General features: G+C 42.5%; 1 protein-coding gene across 1 annotated transcript in view; it reads left to right on the top strand.

The window, feature by feature from the left end:
- The window catches only part of ASCC3 (activating signal cointegrator 1 complex subunit 3), a 1,806,704-nt gene that overhangs the window by 541,923 nt on the left and 1,250,108 nt on the right, over window positions 1-14,673 (top strand). The window contains exons 9-10 of the mRNA XM_069235471.1: window positions 5,973-6,173; window positions 6,628-6,768. Coding sequence (XP_069091572.1) covers window positions 5,973-6,173; window positions 6,628-6,768 — 342 coding nt within the window. The remainder of the gene's footprint in view (window positions 1-5,972; window positions 6,174-6,627; window positions 6,769-14,673) is intronic.

Here is a 14,673-nt window from a genome sequence, read left to right as displayed (position 1 = left end):
TATGTTCCCTCTTTGCAAGATCTAATTTCCTCCAAATGCCACACCCCCCCAATTGCGTAATGACCTCCCTCAACTTAGAGGTCATCTTTGGTTTAATACACTGTTGAAGAGGGTGGCAATATAGTTCGCCATCAATAACAGTTAAAATCCCCCACCCAGAATAGGCCGGCATTGACTGCTGGGGACATATCCCTTACTGTACTATAAAAGGACTCATCTTCCATGTTCGCTTTACAGATACCACCTCCACCCCATCAAGTCTGCCCTGTAGGTGCAGGTAGTGCCCCCCCTCATCGGTCTCCATATAGGTCAAGTCAAACAGAGGGCAATCCACACCACAAGTAATTAGTATAGTATACATGGCCCCTCCATTTCTTTGCTAGTTATTTAGCTTCCAAGTCAATGAAGTAAGTTTCCTGTAGGCATGCAATACTAACCCATTCCTTTTGAGGAGGGACAACTCCCTGCACTGCTTTTTATAAGAGCCTAACCCCTGCACATTCCAGTAAAGGAGCCTGTACTTGCTCGGGAAAGACGTGTTGTTGGATCATTAGTTAAACTGTTTGCATGCCCTTTAACATGTCAAAATGAATATGAACCCTATATACCGACCCCACCCAGGACAAGTAACATTAACCAAAATCAAATACAGGTCCATAGTAATCGATGAGCCAGGACTCGCACCATCCCTATCCCAACTCAAACAAACTCAACCATACCTCCCTAACCCGCTCACCAACAGAAATTTCTCCCTCCCAAACTATTCATACGAAACAAAAAGGAAGTGCGTACTTGCAGTTTATGTTATAGGCGCTTTTTCTTCCGCTGTCCTCACACACTTGGGTGCCTCACTCATTATTATTGCCCCATCAAGAGGGCTCTCAGATATCATCACACCTCTCTCATCCACGAACACTCATATCACTCCCCACTTTGAAATGTCAGTCACACAGCTGGGTGCAGGCTCATCACCCTCCAGTGGGACAACTCAGAACTCATCCAGTGCAACTTTTTCAACTTTTACAGTCTCTAATACAATAAACAAAAATCCTTTCTGCTCAGTGACACTGGTATAATTTTCTTTAGGGATAATAATCATACATTTAGGGTATGATGTTTGGGATGACATCCCCAGTATCTGCTGGGGAGTCCACGTCCTCCATGGAGGATGCCTCCCCCTGGGTCTCCTATGTCCCCTTTGATCCGTGTTCGCTGCAGCCATTGTGTTATTGTCACATATTACCACAAGGCTTGTACCTCCCTTTCCTTGTTGTCTTTTACCTTGGACGATGCCCTCGGTTTCCATGCCACTTACCAATGACATTAAAGGTGGTCACTTCAGCCATGGAATGACTCTGCAGGACGCCCGGCATGTCTAGTCAAGTCCAGATATCTTCCGGCCTCTCAAAGAAGTGGAACTTTCCTGCATTAATGGCTCATAGTTTTGCTGGATAAAGGAGTAAATATCGAAGACCCATATGCTAGAGACGCTTTTTAACTTCCAAGAATGTCTTATGGTGCTCCTCTACTTTGTGTGTGTAATCTGGGTATATCGCAATATGTCGGCCCTCAATATGTGGAGTCGAATTCTCCCTGGCTGCCCGCAAAATCACATCTCTGTCCCTATAGTTCAATAGGTGAGCGATGAGGGCCCTAGATGGAGCACCTGGGAGGGCAGCGGCGCTAGAGCCCTACGTGCAAGCTCAATAACAAAATGATTAGACAGTCCCATCAACTGCAGCTCCGCTCTCAACAAGCTTTCCAAGAACTACTCTGCCAACTGCCCCTCTGCTCACTCCGGGAAGCCCAGCAGGAATATGTTGTTTCTCTTTGAGTGTCCCTCTGCATCTTCAACTTGATCCTCGAGTGTCTCAGAGACCGTGGTCATGCACGCTACCTGCTGTTTGAGCTGTCGCACTTCAGCCTGAAGTGTTGTGATGTTCGTTTCGGGGGCATTCACTTTGTCTCCTACTTTGCGTAGATCTTCCCGAAGCAGATTCACTTCCACTGACACCCTCGTGATCTGTCCGTTCCCCCCCGTGCCACCCTTGACCCCCAAATGGTTTCCAGCAGGGCAGCTCACGAGGGCTTCTCCTGTCTCTCCCAACCCTGTCTGGTATTCCTGTTGTGGCCTGGCTGGGTGTAGTATATTGCATTATGGTGTTATCCTGTGCTTATCTCTCAGTTCTATCCTTCCCCATAATGAGGCCCAGGCAGTGGATGATTTCCATATCAAGTGAACAGCAGCTCAGATGGCCTCCCACTTGCATGGCAGCCAGAGGGGACAGAGATGAAGGCCAAAATGCAAGCAGCACAGACCAAAAGGTTCTGAGTTAGAGATGGCCTCAGATCGACACTTGTGTGGACACCAGCAGAGGCCCTGTCATAAATTGCGTAGCATTTGCACTCAGTGCTGTCTAGATCCTTGGAGGCTATAGGACCACTAGCCCACCTCATTGGACCATGCCAACTCCTGCCGCTCAATCTCTTCAGTCCTCAGGTTAGTCAGTGGACATCGCTACATGTGCCCGCGACTAATGTGTGTCCTCAGGTGACCTATTTGGGGAAGCCAGCACAGCCGGCACCTGCCGCACACTAGGTATTGAAGCGCTGTAACCTTCTAGGGTATAGTTTGGTACTCAATGGAGAGCCGATTGGTCCAGTGAGGGAGTGGGGGACAATGGCAGCCCAGGCATGTATCTTCCCTTTATTCCAGTCTCTGTCTCCAGTAGTCAAGGGGAGCAGCAAGTAGTGTGCAGTAGAGTAGGCTACAGCTTCCAGTGCACAACCTCTCCATGTCTCGGCAGGCTCACAGACCAGTTCTGCTACCAGTACCTGTCCACAGTATAGGCCACAAGGCCCTCTCCTTACTGCTGACTCAGCTTGCAGTCCAAACGTGCTTCCCCTGCGCCGGTATCAATGGTGTAGGTATTGGCCCCACTTTTATGGCATTTCTAATGTGTCCTGGCACTCGGTCAGAGGTGCCAGATCCGGCACTCAGAGGGACTGCTCCCCTCCAGGCTCCCGCTCACCTTCCATGGGTCGTCACCATTCGATCAATCAATCAGTGTAGTTGTAGAGCGCGCTACTCACCCGTGAAGGTCTCAAGGCGTTTTGAGGGGGAGGGGGCTGCTACTGCTCGAACAGCCAGATCTTGAGCCTCCTAAAGGTCAGTAGGTCCTTGGTCTGCCATAGGTGGATCGGGAGGTTGTTTCAGGTCTTGGCCGCGAGGTAGGAGAAGGATCTGCCGCCGGTTGTTGTCCTGTGGATGTGTTAGACGGTGGCGAGGGCGAGGTCAGTGGAGCGGAGCTGACGATTCAGGGTGTAGAAGGTGAGACGATCGTTGAGGTATGCTGGTCTGGCGTTGCGGAGTGCTTTGTGGGCGTGGGTTAGGAGTTTGAATGTGATCCTTTTGTTGACGGGAAGCCAGTGTAGGTTTCTCAGGGGTGGGCTGTAATGTGGCTGTGACGGGGGATGTTGAGGATGAGGCGTGCAGAGGCTTTATGTATCCATTGCAGTCTTTTCTAGAGAGCTGCCGTGGTTCCTGCGTAGAGAGCGCTGCGTAAGTCCAGTCTGCTGCTGACGAGGGCCTGGGTAACCGGCCTTCTGGTTTCGGTAGGAACGAGGAATTCCCTTAGTGTTTTAAGTTATGCTCGATGCCTCAGTGGATTCCTGCTAGGCTGATCCCCTACAGCAGCGTCCGCTCATCGCTGGGTTGGCCACTGCTGTGCAGGTGCTGGGAGCCAGCATTCAGTTCACCACCGTCTCCCATCAACTTCTGATGGCTCTTTTTCTGGGAAAGCAGCCGCCTCTTAGCCAGGGGGCAACCCCAGTCATATCGCACTCTGGGTCCAGCTGGCCTTCTGCAGTTGACAGTGCTTTACCCCAGCGTCTGGCAGCCAACATCAGCAGGGCCGGCAGAAATCAGGCATGGCAGTTCGCAACATTCACCAGGGACCAGTCTATCCTCCCAAGGGCGATTTCGAACTGCTTGCTCACCCTGAGTCGGCTATACGTTGTGGGGAAGTTATCCCAAGGTTATCAGCCCATCTAGAGCGCCCACATCAGCAGAATGGTGTAGGATAAGGTAAGCTAACATAGTTGTACATTTGTAGTCTTGTGGCCCATGAGTGCCACGAAACACAGATTGTGCATTTTGTGGCACGATGTAGAAGCAGCTGAAGTCATGTACATACATAGGTCCATTGAAATATGTTATTAAATAGCTGCTATTTCACATGACACATAGTACTCAAAAAAGTGCACAGAGGGTCTGACAAAGTACTATGCTGGACCTTGCCAATGAAGGGCTGGTGGGGCACTGCCAGAGCCAATTAGAAGTAATGACATTTAATTAGAGCACAGTCTTCCATTGGTTTGGCGTTCTGGACCTTGAATGGAAATCTTTACTAAAGTCTGGCGTTTCGAAGACCTCTTACAAGCAAAATGGCAGATGGCCATGGTGGAACTATAACCTACGTAACAGAATTGCATGCAACGACAGTGCAAACAGCATGGCAAAGCCAATAGGTCAAGACTTGCCTTGCAAAGGTGAGCCCTGTTGGCCTTGCCGGTGCTTGTGAATAATATTGTTCATTTGCCTAGGCCATACACCACAAATTGAGCTGTCATTTGATACGTGGCTGAGTTATAGGCTAAAACGTAGTTCTCATTTTACTGACTGCCTTTCACAGCAACCCTAGGCAAATCGCTAGAATGACTCCAGAAATGTTCACTTATGCCGCAGACGGTTTGGGACATAGCAACGCCTGTACATCTTTTAACACGGGGTTTTAAGTCTTATCTATATTTTGTCCTGTTTGAATACAGTTTAGACTTTCAAATTAGCATAAATTATAGCCCTGACTACCTGCAAAAGAATTACAGGTATATTCACTAGTTCTTATTATGTTGGGTGTGTGTGTGGGCTTTAAATAAAATCCTTTGCCCTGGGTCAGATACTACAGCAAACCGTTATGAATACCATTGGCCAACTAATAAATTAACTTAGTAATTATGAATTCATTAAATTGCACAACAGTTCTTCTTCAAAGATGATGCGTTCGGAGGGCCTTAGGACCCAAATCTTTCCCAAAATGTGACTTCTTTCATTTTAGGAGGAATCAGTGAAATTTGGGCACTCCACAGGCTTATGATCAGATTTCCAACTTTGTTTCCCTTTTCGATTGTTCTTTCTCTCATAAATGTGCTCAACTGTTTTACTAGCAGTGTTTTGGGAGAGGGAGAAGCTCAACATGTCTGCATAGTGGAATACTTTAGAATATTTCATTACTGTTCGTTCAGGAATTCTGGATTTTTGGTCAGTTTGTGGGAAATGTGCTATATAGTGCACCATTTGACCCCGTGGGAACTCCACACGAACTGATCCTTTCTTGTGGAAAGCCAGGTTTGCTTAGGAAAACTTGAGGCAAGTATTTATGCCCAGGCACTTTCAAAGTTCATCAACTGCCACTGGAAATCTGAACCACTGGGATTCCTTGTGGTGTTACAACTGGTGGAGCAGAGGGATGATCAAGACAAATTTCCAAACTTCAGAGTTGGTAACCAGGATTCCTTACAGCTATATAGAGTGGGTAGAGAAAGAGACCCAATAGCTAGAGCAAAGTAAGATTGAAAACGGAGTATAAAAACCTGTCTTGCGCTGCAAAAAAACACGTTTCTGAGCTTGTTTTTAAAAATGTATGTTACTGGGTCATTTAGCTACAGGTGTAGAAAATCCTAAAACCAGCAGCTCTTTTTAATTTCTTCTCCATAAGTCTGTTTACCATTTCTTCAGGAAACTAGCTTTCATGAATGCATAGGATCCTTTCCTTTAAATGTTATGTTATCTCAAGAACTAACACTATTTCTTATATTTTTATATTGGTTGAGTTTCTATTTCTTTAGCCGATTGTGTTGCAAAATCTAAATGTTGCTTGTTTTTTAATTGATGTCATTGTATTAATTTGCAGTATGGACAGATGGTTTTTAAAGGAGTAAAAAAACTCAACCGCATCCAGTCAATCGTGTACGAGACGGCCTACAACACAAATGAGAACATGCTGATTTGCGCTCCCACGGGGGCCGGCAAGACCAACATTGCTATGCTGACAGTTCTGCATGAGATCCGTCAAAATATTCAACAAGGAGTTATCAAAAAGGACGCTTTTAAGGTAAGACTGTTCAGGGCCGGGTGTCTGCATCAATCCTAACTCAGGCATGGTGTGCATTTGTAAATCTATGGTGAAATGAAGAAGTTTTCAAGGATGCTCTACCTTCTCAAGTGAATAAAGAATTGTGCTTGATTCAGCTCATCACTATTAAAGGGTTCCTTGTTTGTGCACTGAAAATCGTATTACTCACGTGGAAAGTTATGAAAATACATTTAGCTTTGATGCAGATCCAATTTTCAAAGTGATGAGGCTATATAAACAAAATCCATTGTCCTCTAAACAGCTGCACACTTACCCAACAAAGATAACCGCTTACCATACATCACGATTAAGATTTCTCATAGTAAGTGCCTCGAATCATTTTTCACAATAAATTGTGATTTGTATTGGTTGCCACGAGTCAAACGCAAAGCGGGGCTTGCTCATTTATCACCTGTGTGTCCTTCCGATGCAGGTTGTGTATGTGGCTCCCATGAAGGCCCTGGCAGCTGAGATGACAAATTATTTCAGCAAGCGCCTGGAATGCCTGGGCATCACGGTGAAAGAGCTGACTGGGGACATGCAGTTGTCAAAAGGAGAGATTTTAAGAACGCAGGTATGACTCCTTACCTTGCAATATGCTCTTTTTCTAGTTGTTTTTCCTTCTGTGCAATTTGTTTTAAATGGCTGCTAGTGTGATGTATTGTGTCAATGTGGAGAAATCTGTGTATGCTCTTGCCTTAATTGATGGATTCTATTTATTATTGTGTGCGGAAGTATTGTGTAGCAAGATCTGCAGTGTCTGTGTTGTGCTTCTTAATGTTCTCACGAGAGTGCATTACCGAACTATCACAGTGGTGCTGTTTTCTAGGTGTGCTCAGATCGGGAACTGACTGTTGTATCTAATGTGCCTAATATGAGTTGGATGTTGGCTCCCTGCGAAGAAGTCTTGTCATCTTCTAATATGGCACAATGCCCCATGCTTACACAAGCGAGCTGCCACTTCCATCGCGATTCTGGTTTCTGTAGCCGTGGTCTACAGATCATGGAGGAAATAATTCTGAAAAAGATTCATGTGTTACATTTATGACTTTAAATGGTGTGAGCGCATGAAGCTGCGGTCAGGTAAATTGAAAGAAATAGTAGGCCCCTGCCCTTCTGCTTTTTTATTATTCTCAAGGTGTTTTTGATGGTATGATGGAGCCCAGAAGAGACCTGCTGTGGTATTAGCAGGATTGTGAGATTGTCTGCCCTTAGCAAGAGTTACTGGTCTGTGTGCAGAGATGAGGGTGCCATGTTGAAGAGTTAATTTGCTCAGATACGGACTGGTGAGCTGATGGGCCAGTGGACGAGCTACACGTGTGTTGTGTTGTAGTTCCTGTGTCATGCAGAATGCAGGAACGAGGGAAGGAGGGGATGCTGCAACACCCCCACAAAAGAAGGAGAATTAATAATAAAGGAAGTCTTCAAATGTTTTCCTTATGGCAGCAGTTTTTTGTCAGATATCCCCTGTGGCTTTTGTGAGATGACGTTATTGACCAGCATGCCCAGTCTAAAATCTTACCAGCACCACTGGATGTAGTGGTTCCTTTTTTCATACAATCCATTAACCCACCTCATAAATTGACCCTTCAGTGATACTAGACTTTTCACACTTCGAGCTTTATGGTATTGTGAAATATTCCAGCAACATCAAATCAAACTAATAAATAACCCAAACCATTATTCCCAGAGAATTATTAGACATGGTGTTTTGTTCAAATGAAAATAACATTTATATATTGTTTACAGAGTATTAGGACGGTTCACTTTTTGAGAATTTGAATGTAATATATTGCAAATGAAAAACTGCAATTTTAAGAAACCTACATAGCTGCTTTGGATTTCGGACAAAATATTTCTCACAAGCCATGTTTACAGGTTCGAGCAGATTTTTGAAGTGGGATGCACTTGTTTGGTCCCTGTGGCTTTAGAGTCTCTAAAGCAAACCTAAGTAGCTCTTTTCGAGATTTTTACTAGAAGCTCTTATGAGCAATTTCAGAAGACTCAAATGCTGTGAGTAATGCATATTCAATTTACGGCAGTCTTGATTTAATTTGTGGGGGTTATTTTGAAGCTATTTGTCCGCAATACCACCCAGGACAGTGTGACCTCAATATTTGCAGAATGGGTGTTTACAGAGTGTAGCACTTGATACAATTCAGTATATTTATACTGGCTCCATATTTTCAAATTCACTCGTATCTGAGGTACTAGTAAAGGTAACCATGACATCATGCGATACACTCCAGGACTTTCACATTAGCGACCTTTAACCAGTCCTAGTCCCATGCCAGTCAGTCCTTTATCCTGACAATTATTTTTGTTATTTTATTTGTTTACAAAAAAAAAAAAATTCTTCCTCACCCATGGAGAAAAGCACTAAGCTCCACTTCAAAGTAATCGCTGAGATCGGGCCCTCAGAAGAAGCTATAGACAAATGCAACCAACTTATGCACACTATAGGGCATCTAGAGGTCAAGTATGATTTCCGTTTACCAGAATTGGGAAAGCTGGAAGAAAGTTCTGGTCAGTCATAGCGGATGCAATTTCAGACCATTAGTTTGCCTCATTAATCGTGTAATTGGTAACCAGTTTCTCAACACAGTTATAAGAAAGATATTGAAATGCTTTAAGAAATGTCCATTGTGTGTCCCTCCAAGCCTGACTTAAATGCTCAGAGATGTGTCCCGTTCTCACTGTGCCACAGGATTCGTGTTCGTGTTCTGACGAGTCCAGGCAGCTCGGGCTGAACGGTTTATATTAGAGCATGACAAAGGCTGATTTGCATATTGCTGAGGTATCAAGGTGGACAGCAAAAAGATGGAATGGGATGGAGCCCTAAGAAACTACCAGTAGCTGAGATTCACTTATTTTACCTGTCTCCTTTTGGTTTTCATTAAAAGCTTAAAGCAAGATGTCTGACTTATCTTCAAGATTGTTGGTATGATTGAAGTATCTGTGAAAGAGATTTTTGGATGGTTCGTTAACAACGAATTTGACTGCCCGGGATGTTTTTGTTGTAGAAGACAGAGACAAATAACCTAGTAATGATTTTTTGAGTCTCCCTTTAAGAACGTTAATTGCTAGAATCTTGAGTAACAAATTTAAAACAATGCATATAGGCTTTACTGAGAGCAATAGGCATATGAAAGTGCTCTGTGATGTTCATAAATCTAAAGCAATATAAGTGCCTAATGAAACTTCGCAAGAATGCATTATTCTACGTGCAGTAGTGCATTGGGAGCCCCGACTGACTTGTACAATTTATTTAGAAATAATGATTAATGTTAGGTAGATGTGAATCAGCAGAGAAAGAAGAGGGATCCTAGGTTCAAGGATTGGTGAAATTAAAAAAGATATGTGAGGTTGAAAGGAAGGGCCTGGACTTATTCAATTGAAGTTCAAATATGATGTGTGGTGTATGAATGGGCATAGTAAAGTGTGTTGGAGAAGTTTTTTTTGTATTAGTTCAAAAACACAACACGATTTAGAACAATGTACAAGCCCGTTATAGAAATTAGATGATTCTCTGGATGCTAGGTACAGCTTGAAATATTAAGGCCATCCTGTCATAAAAACTGACTCTTCCCTTCCCTCGGATAAACCTCAGAGTGTAGACAAGATTCAAGCCTCTTCTCCTTGGATCCTTTCCTTTTCTCAACATCTGATACTAGTCTAAGAGCCTTTTTGATTTTAATGGCAAACTCTTCAAACGTTCCTTCTAAAGATTCAGAGAGCAACCTGATAATCAATCTTGTAGAGTGCTGTCTTACGAAGAATAGTTTTCTTAGCACTAAAAAGTTAAAAAAAGAATGTGCATAAATCGGTTTAAAAAAAGATAAGGTTTTAGATATCAACCACTTTTCTCGAAGCAGGCGCTTTCAGGGAAATACTTTTATGAATTGCCCTGTTTTTTTAAATCCAGAATTTTACTTACTCAGAAAAACATATGATTTATTAACACAATCTGTGCCCTTGCTGAATTACTCAAAATTGTAAGTATAAAGGACATATTCTAGAACCCCTAATATTCTATAAAATTTGTCTGAAATGAGTGGTAAAACTCATCAGATGAAGCTCTGCAGCTCTGTTATGTTGGTGCGTTTTTTAAAGCAATTTCTCTATAACAGTGTCAAAAAAGCAATAGGAGCTGCAGGAAGCTCAGAAATCTTACAGACTAGGATCTTAGGCAGCAGTAGTGATTATCTCTGTAATATCTACTTTTCATTCCCTAAACTTCATAATGAAAATATGCATTGTTTATTATCAAATACATCATTTTAATTTACAAACTTAATCACTCAAAACAAGAGCTTACATATTTCAAGAAAAAATGTCCTGAATTAACGGCTTTTGATTTTTAATACATGCATATTTGGTGCTCAAACATCACAAACTCTGTAATTAATATCACCACACTTTGATGGATTTTGTCTTGTATGCCAAGGTATCACTATTTGATGCCATGGATTCCCATAGTTAGCCATGAGTTAGCACGTCTGTGCTAAGACCACGGATGCACCAAAGCTGATCATAATCATGCCATGGATCTCCACAATAGGACATGAGTTACACCATTATGCATAGGGCAGCAGCACCACAAAAGGGCACCATCATGACATGGAGGCCATCATGGAATCATGCCATGGATACTCCTAATATGCAAAGAACTACCTCCATTATGCTAGGGTCAGCATTATTTGGAGGGTGGGTAGTGGACACCATCCTCACTCAGTGCTCACAATACTCCAAGAATTCACATCATTTTTCCTTGGCCGACAGTACTAAAAACGTACACCCAAAGCTCCTCACATATTCCTACTCTTTTTAGTATCTATATGGCACTGTTGGCTTTTTTGGTGGAATCCTTTAACATCAAAGTCATCTCTTATGTGGATGACACTCCACTTTTGGCCACGTATGAAGGGGACTCCTCGGAGGCTAAAGAGGCTTTTGTGGGTTGTATGGAAGGATAATACGGAGGTCTTACTGTTTGGTTACAACCCCCTCCCAGGGTGGATGGGAGCATGGCCCAAGACTGCCCCTCCTTCCCCTCCACCTACGTTGGAGGCCAGAAATTTAGGCGTGATTTTCGACTCTAAACTTTCATATGGGGCTCAGGTAACCTCTGTAGTGAGATCCTGTTATTGGATCTTGCGCATGTTGAAAACATTCCTAAGTCGGCTGCGGTGTCTTCATTTTGTGAAAAACTGCACTATTTACCAGTAAGAACTGAAAACGTACCTGTTTAAGAAATAGCATGTGGCCTAGCTGCCATTGCTTTGTTTTCAATTTGTACCTTAGCGCCAGGACACTCACCATTATGCCAGAATCAGGACTATGTGTGTGTGTTCCCACGCACACACAAACTCACATAAACACACTATTACACTTTTTCCCTTGCTGGTTATCCGGGCAGGTCCCACTCGGGCAGCTTTTCCTTTTCGTCAGTCTCTGATCTTTCACTGCACTCCTGGTCATGTTTACTATGACATGGCAGGGCGTGTGTTGCACATACAGTGTGATTGATAGTTCGAGCCCCGATTGGGTCCTTGCTATCAGTCACTCTGAGTGGAACACAAGGCCTGTGTTAGGAAGTTTCTAGGGCTTGTTTGCAAACCACTGCTCTCAAACAGAACACTGTTCTTCATTGAGCGTGGGACAACGGCTCATTCTACATGTGCAGTTAGTCTTTACTTTCCTGTAAGTGGTCTGGTAGGGTGCCTCATAAAAGTGAGGTACATGGTTAGACCCTTGCGAAGATGGAAAACTAGGTTGGCGGTGCTTCAAGGCTCTTCTGAAATAAGAGTGTTCACCATTCAGTGAGTTTTCTGCTCAATTTAATAATTTATCTCTATTTCTTAATAGGTTGATGTTTTTCACCAGTGAGGTAGATTTAAGGGACAGTGACCACAATCTTCAGCACTGAGAAGCATAAACTGTGTGGGTTTTTGATAGATCTGATGTTTTCCAATACTATAGTAAGAAGGTATTAAAAAGGAAGTATATACAAGTTAGACCTTTAAACGTACATTCAATTTTTCACCTTAATGTGATATCTGTTGGCAAGGAAATGAAAAAAAAAGTCTATCAGTGGGGTTATAGACAAACTGCAGCAGTGTTGTAATGTCTCTAACTGAAAGGAAATCCATAGAAGGCATCAGACACTGTCCATTGTGTGCAAGTAGGCTTGGATAGACTGGTAGTCTCCATGTTGTTCAGTCTCAGCCGGGATCAAAACAACTGTTAATTTATCATGTATAAATTCTATTAAGTGAATTGTTTTAATTAACTAGATTTGGTAGCTGCAGTGAATGCTGACATTTTCTTCTGAAACGATTTAACAGCAGGCACAGTCCGTCTAGGTCCTTTGAGCATGCAAGAAATTGGAACTAGAGGCCAGCAGGCTGCTTTGAAATCTACTTTTCCTTAGAGGTGTTTTGAAATGTAACTTTGCTAGCCTGCTATGTGAGAAATATTTGCAATATAATCCCATATTTCACACATATCTAAGAGTGCTTCACTTTGGTGTAAAATTGCAAGCACATCTGCACAGTAAAAAGGCATGCAATATCTGATTAAGGGGAAACTTGCAATTGTGTTGCATTGGATATCATATCTTTTGATGTACACTGTGCCATGCTGAACAGTGCTGTTCAAACGTTGTCATTTTGGCTTGTTTCAGTAGTGCTTTGAATGTAATCGATCTAGTACTTTTCAGTTTGAAGCTGCCTTCTTGTCCTAGTATTTATGTGGATCTGCAGTCTTTGTACAGGCTCCCTACTAGAAGGATGTGTACAACACAGGTCAGTAAGATGGGGAAAAGAAGATTTAAATATTTGTGCGCCATACCTCCACTGCACGTCAAGTTGCATCCAGTGAGTGTATTCTTCCCCCTCTCTCCTCCCTCCCCCTCCACCCGTCTTTCTTGGTAAAAAAGGAATTTGGTCCCATGACATCTCATTGGTTTGTTGGTTTTCTTCAATGGTAAAACCCTTAGTACTCTGCTGACTCTGATGTGTTTTCAGCATTTCATGTCGCGTTTAGATTGTTTTTAGAGCTGTGTTGCAGCTTGGTAGTTTGACCCTGCAAAATATATTTAGGCTGTATCTGCTCAGTCATTATAGTCCACTTCGGTAAAAAAAAAAAAAAAAAATAATATATATATATATATATATATTTGTTTTTTTAATTTAAAGAATTCTTCAGCGCAGTCACAGATAACAGAACAAGTCAATTATTTCAGGCTTTCTACTACTTCTAGAACACGTGACAATGCGGCTTTGTGGATTTGGGTTGGCCTCTGGCTTCATTTTTTTTTATTTATTTTTTTTACTGTTGTATATCTGCCTGGAACAGTGTTACCCTGACAATATTTTGAGCACTGATGTTTCCAGCGACACTGGTTCTGCGACCTGTTAAATCTTCCAAGGTCGACTCTTTTGGAGCCTCTCAGTGAAGAAGTTCTATAGATCCATATCTGATTCTTGAGGCTCTCAAGGCTAGATTTGGTTGATTACATCTCTTTCTCTTCAGCAAGTTACAGTCCTGCCTATACCAGCTTTGAGTCGGTTTAGAAATTCAAGTATGACCTCATAGGCTCAACACGTGTCAAACAGGAGCGCTGGTCCAGGGTACGGTACTGGGTAAAAATCCTACCTGACACCTGTGGTTTGTTAACATGCAGATGAGGACAGAAACGAGGCAATTACTTGTATGGCTTATTGTTTATTTATGGTACACAACACAAGCACCTTTAGATGTTGTATTGAGATTATAAAAGAATATACTTCTGTTTGTTGCGGGCTCACAAAATGTGTGAAGTTTCAGATGGCTAAGGGAAACTTAACTGTACATTGTCGAATAGGGTAATTGCTCCCTATTTTTCAAACTAGGAAACAAAGGGGGCAGCGTTAGATTATGGGACAGCACATATTTTGGAAGGAGAAAGTTGCCCTGGCATTTAAAAAACATGCCAAAAAAAGGACACAGAACTAGGCAACAAAAAGTAAAGTTTGAGTTGGGGTGAAAAGTATAGCAAGAATGAAGGTAATGGCCCTCATCTGGAGATGGTGTGAGATCTAGCTCATCAAGTGAATGAAAAGGGGCCATGTTTAATTGATCAGACATTATTTGCTTGCTAGTATATGCTGTGGTATATGTCAGGTTACTGATGGAGAGTAGTCTCAGAACATGTCTGACTGCTGCAATCGTAATGCTTAGTGTGTGAAGAGGCAGCTATATAAAGAACATTATTATAGAATTAATTTTAACTTAATAACAGACTTGTTGAGTTGAACAACAATATTTACGATACAATAACTTTATTGAGGCACTCAAGACCATAAAAGTACAAAAAGCATAAATATACATTTTCACATTTCAGACAAATATACTTGTAAAACCAATCACGATTTAAAAGAAAATCTCTAAAAACACTTTAAAAATAAAATAAAACGATAAATATATAAAACCATTA

The sequence above is a fragment of the Pleurodeles waltl genome, chromosome 5 (genome assembly GCF_031143425.1).
Source record: "Pleurodeles waltl isolate 20211129_DDA chromosome 5, aPleWal1.hap1.20221129, whole genome shotgun sequence".
Taxonomy (NCBI): domain Eukaryota; kingdom Metazoa; phylum Chordata; class Amphibia; order Caudata; family Salamandridae; genus Pleurodeles; species Pleurodeles waltl.
Note: the sequence above shows the minus strand (reverse complement) of the source record. Positions and strands in the feature narration are given on the sequence as shown.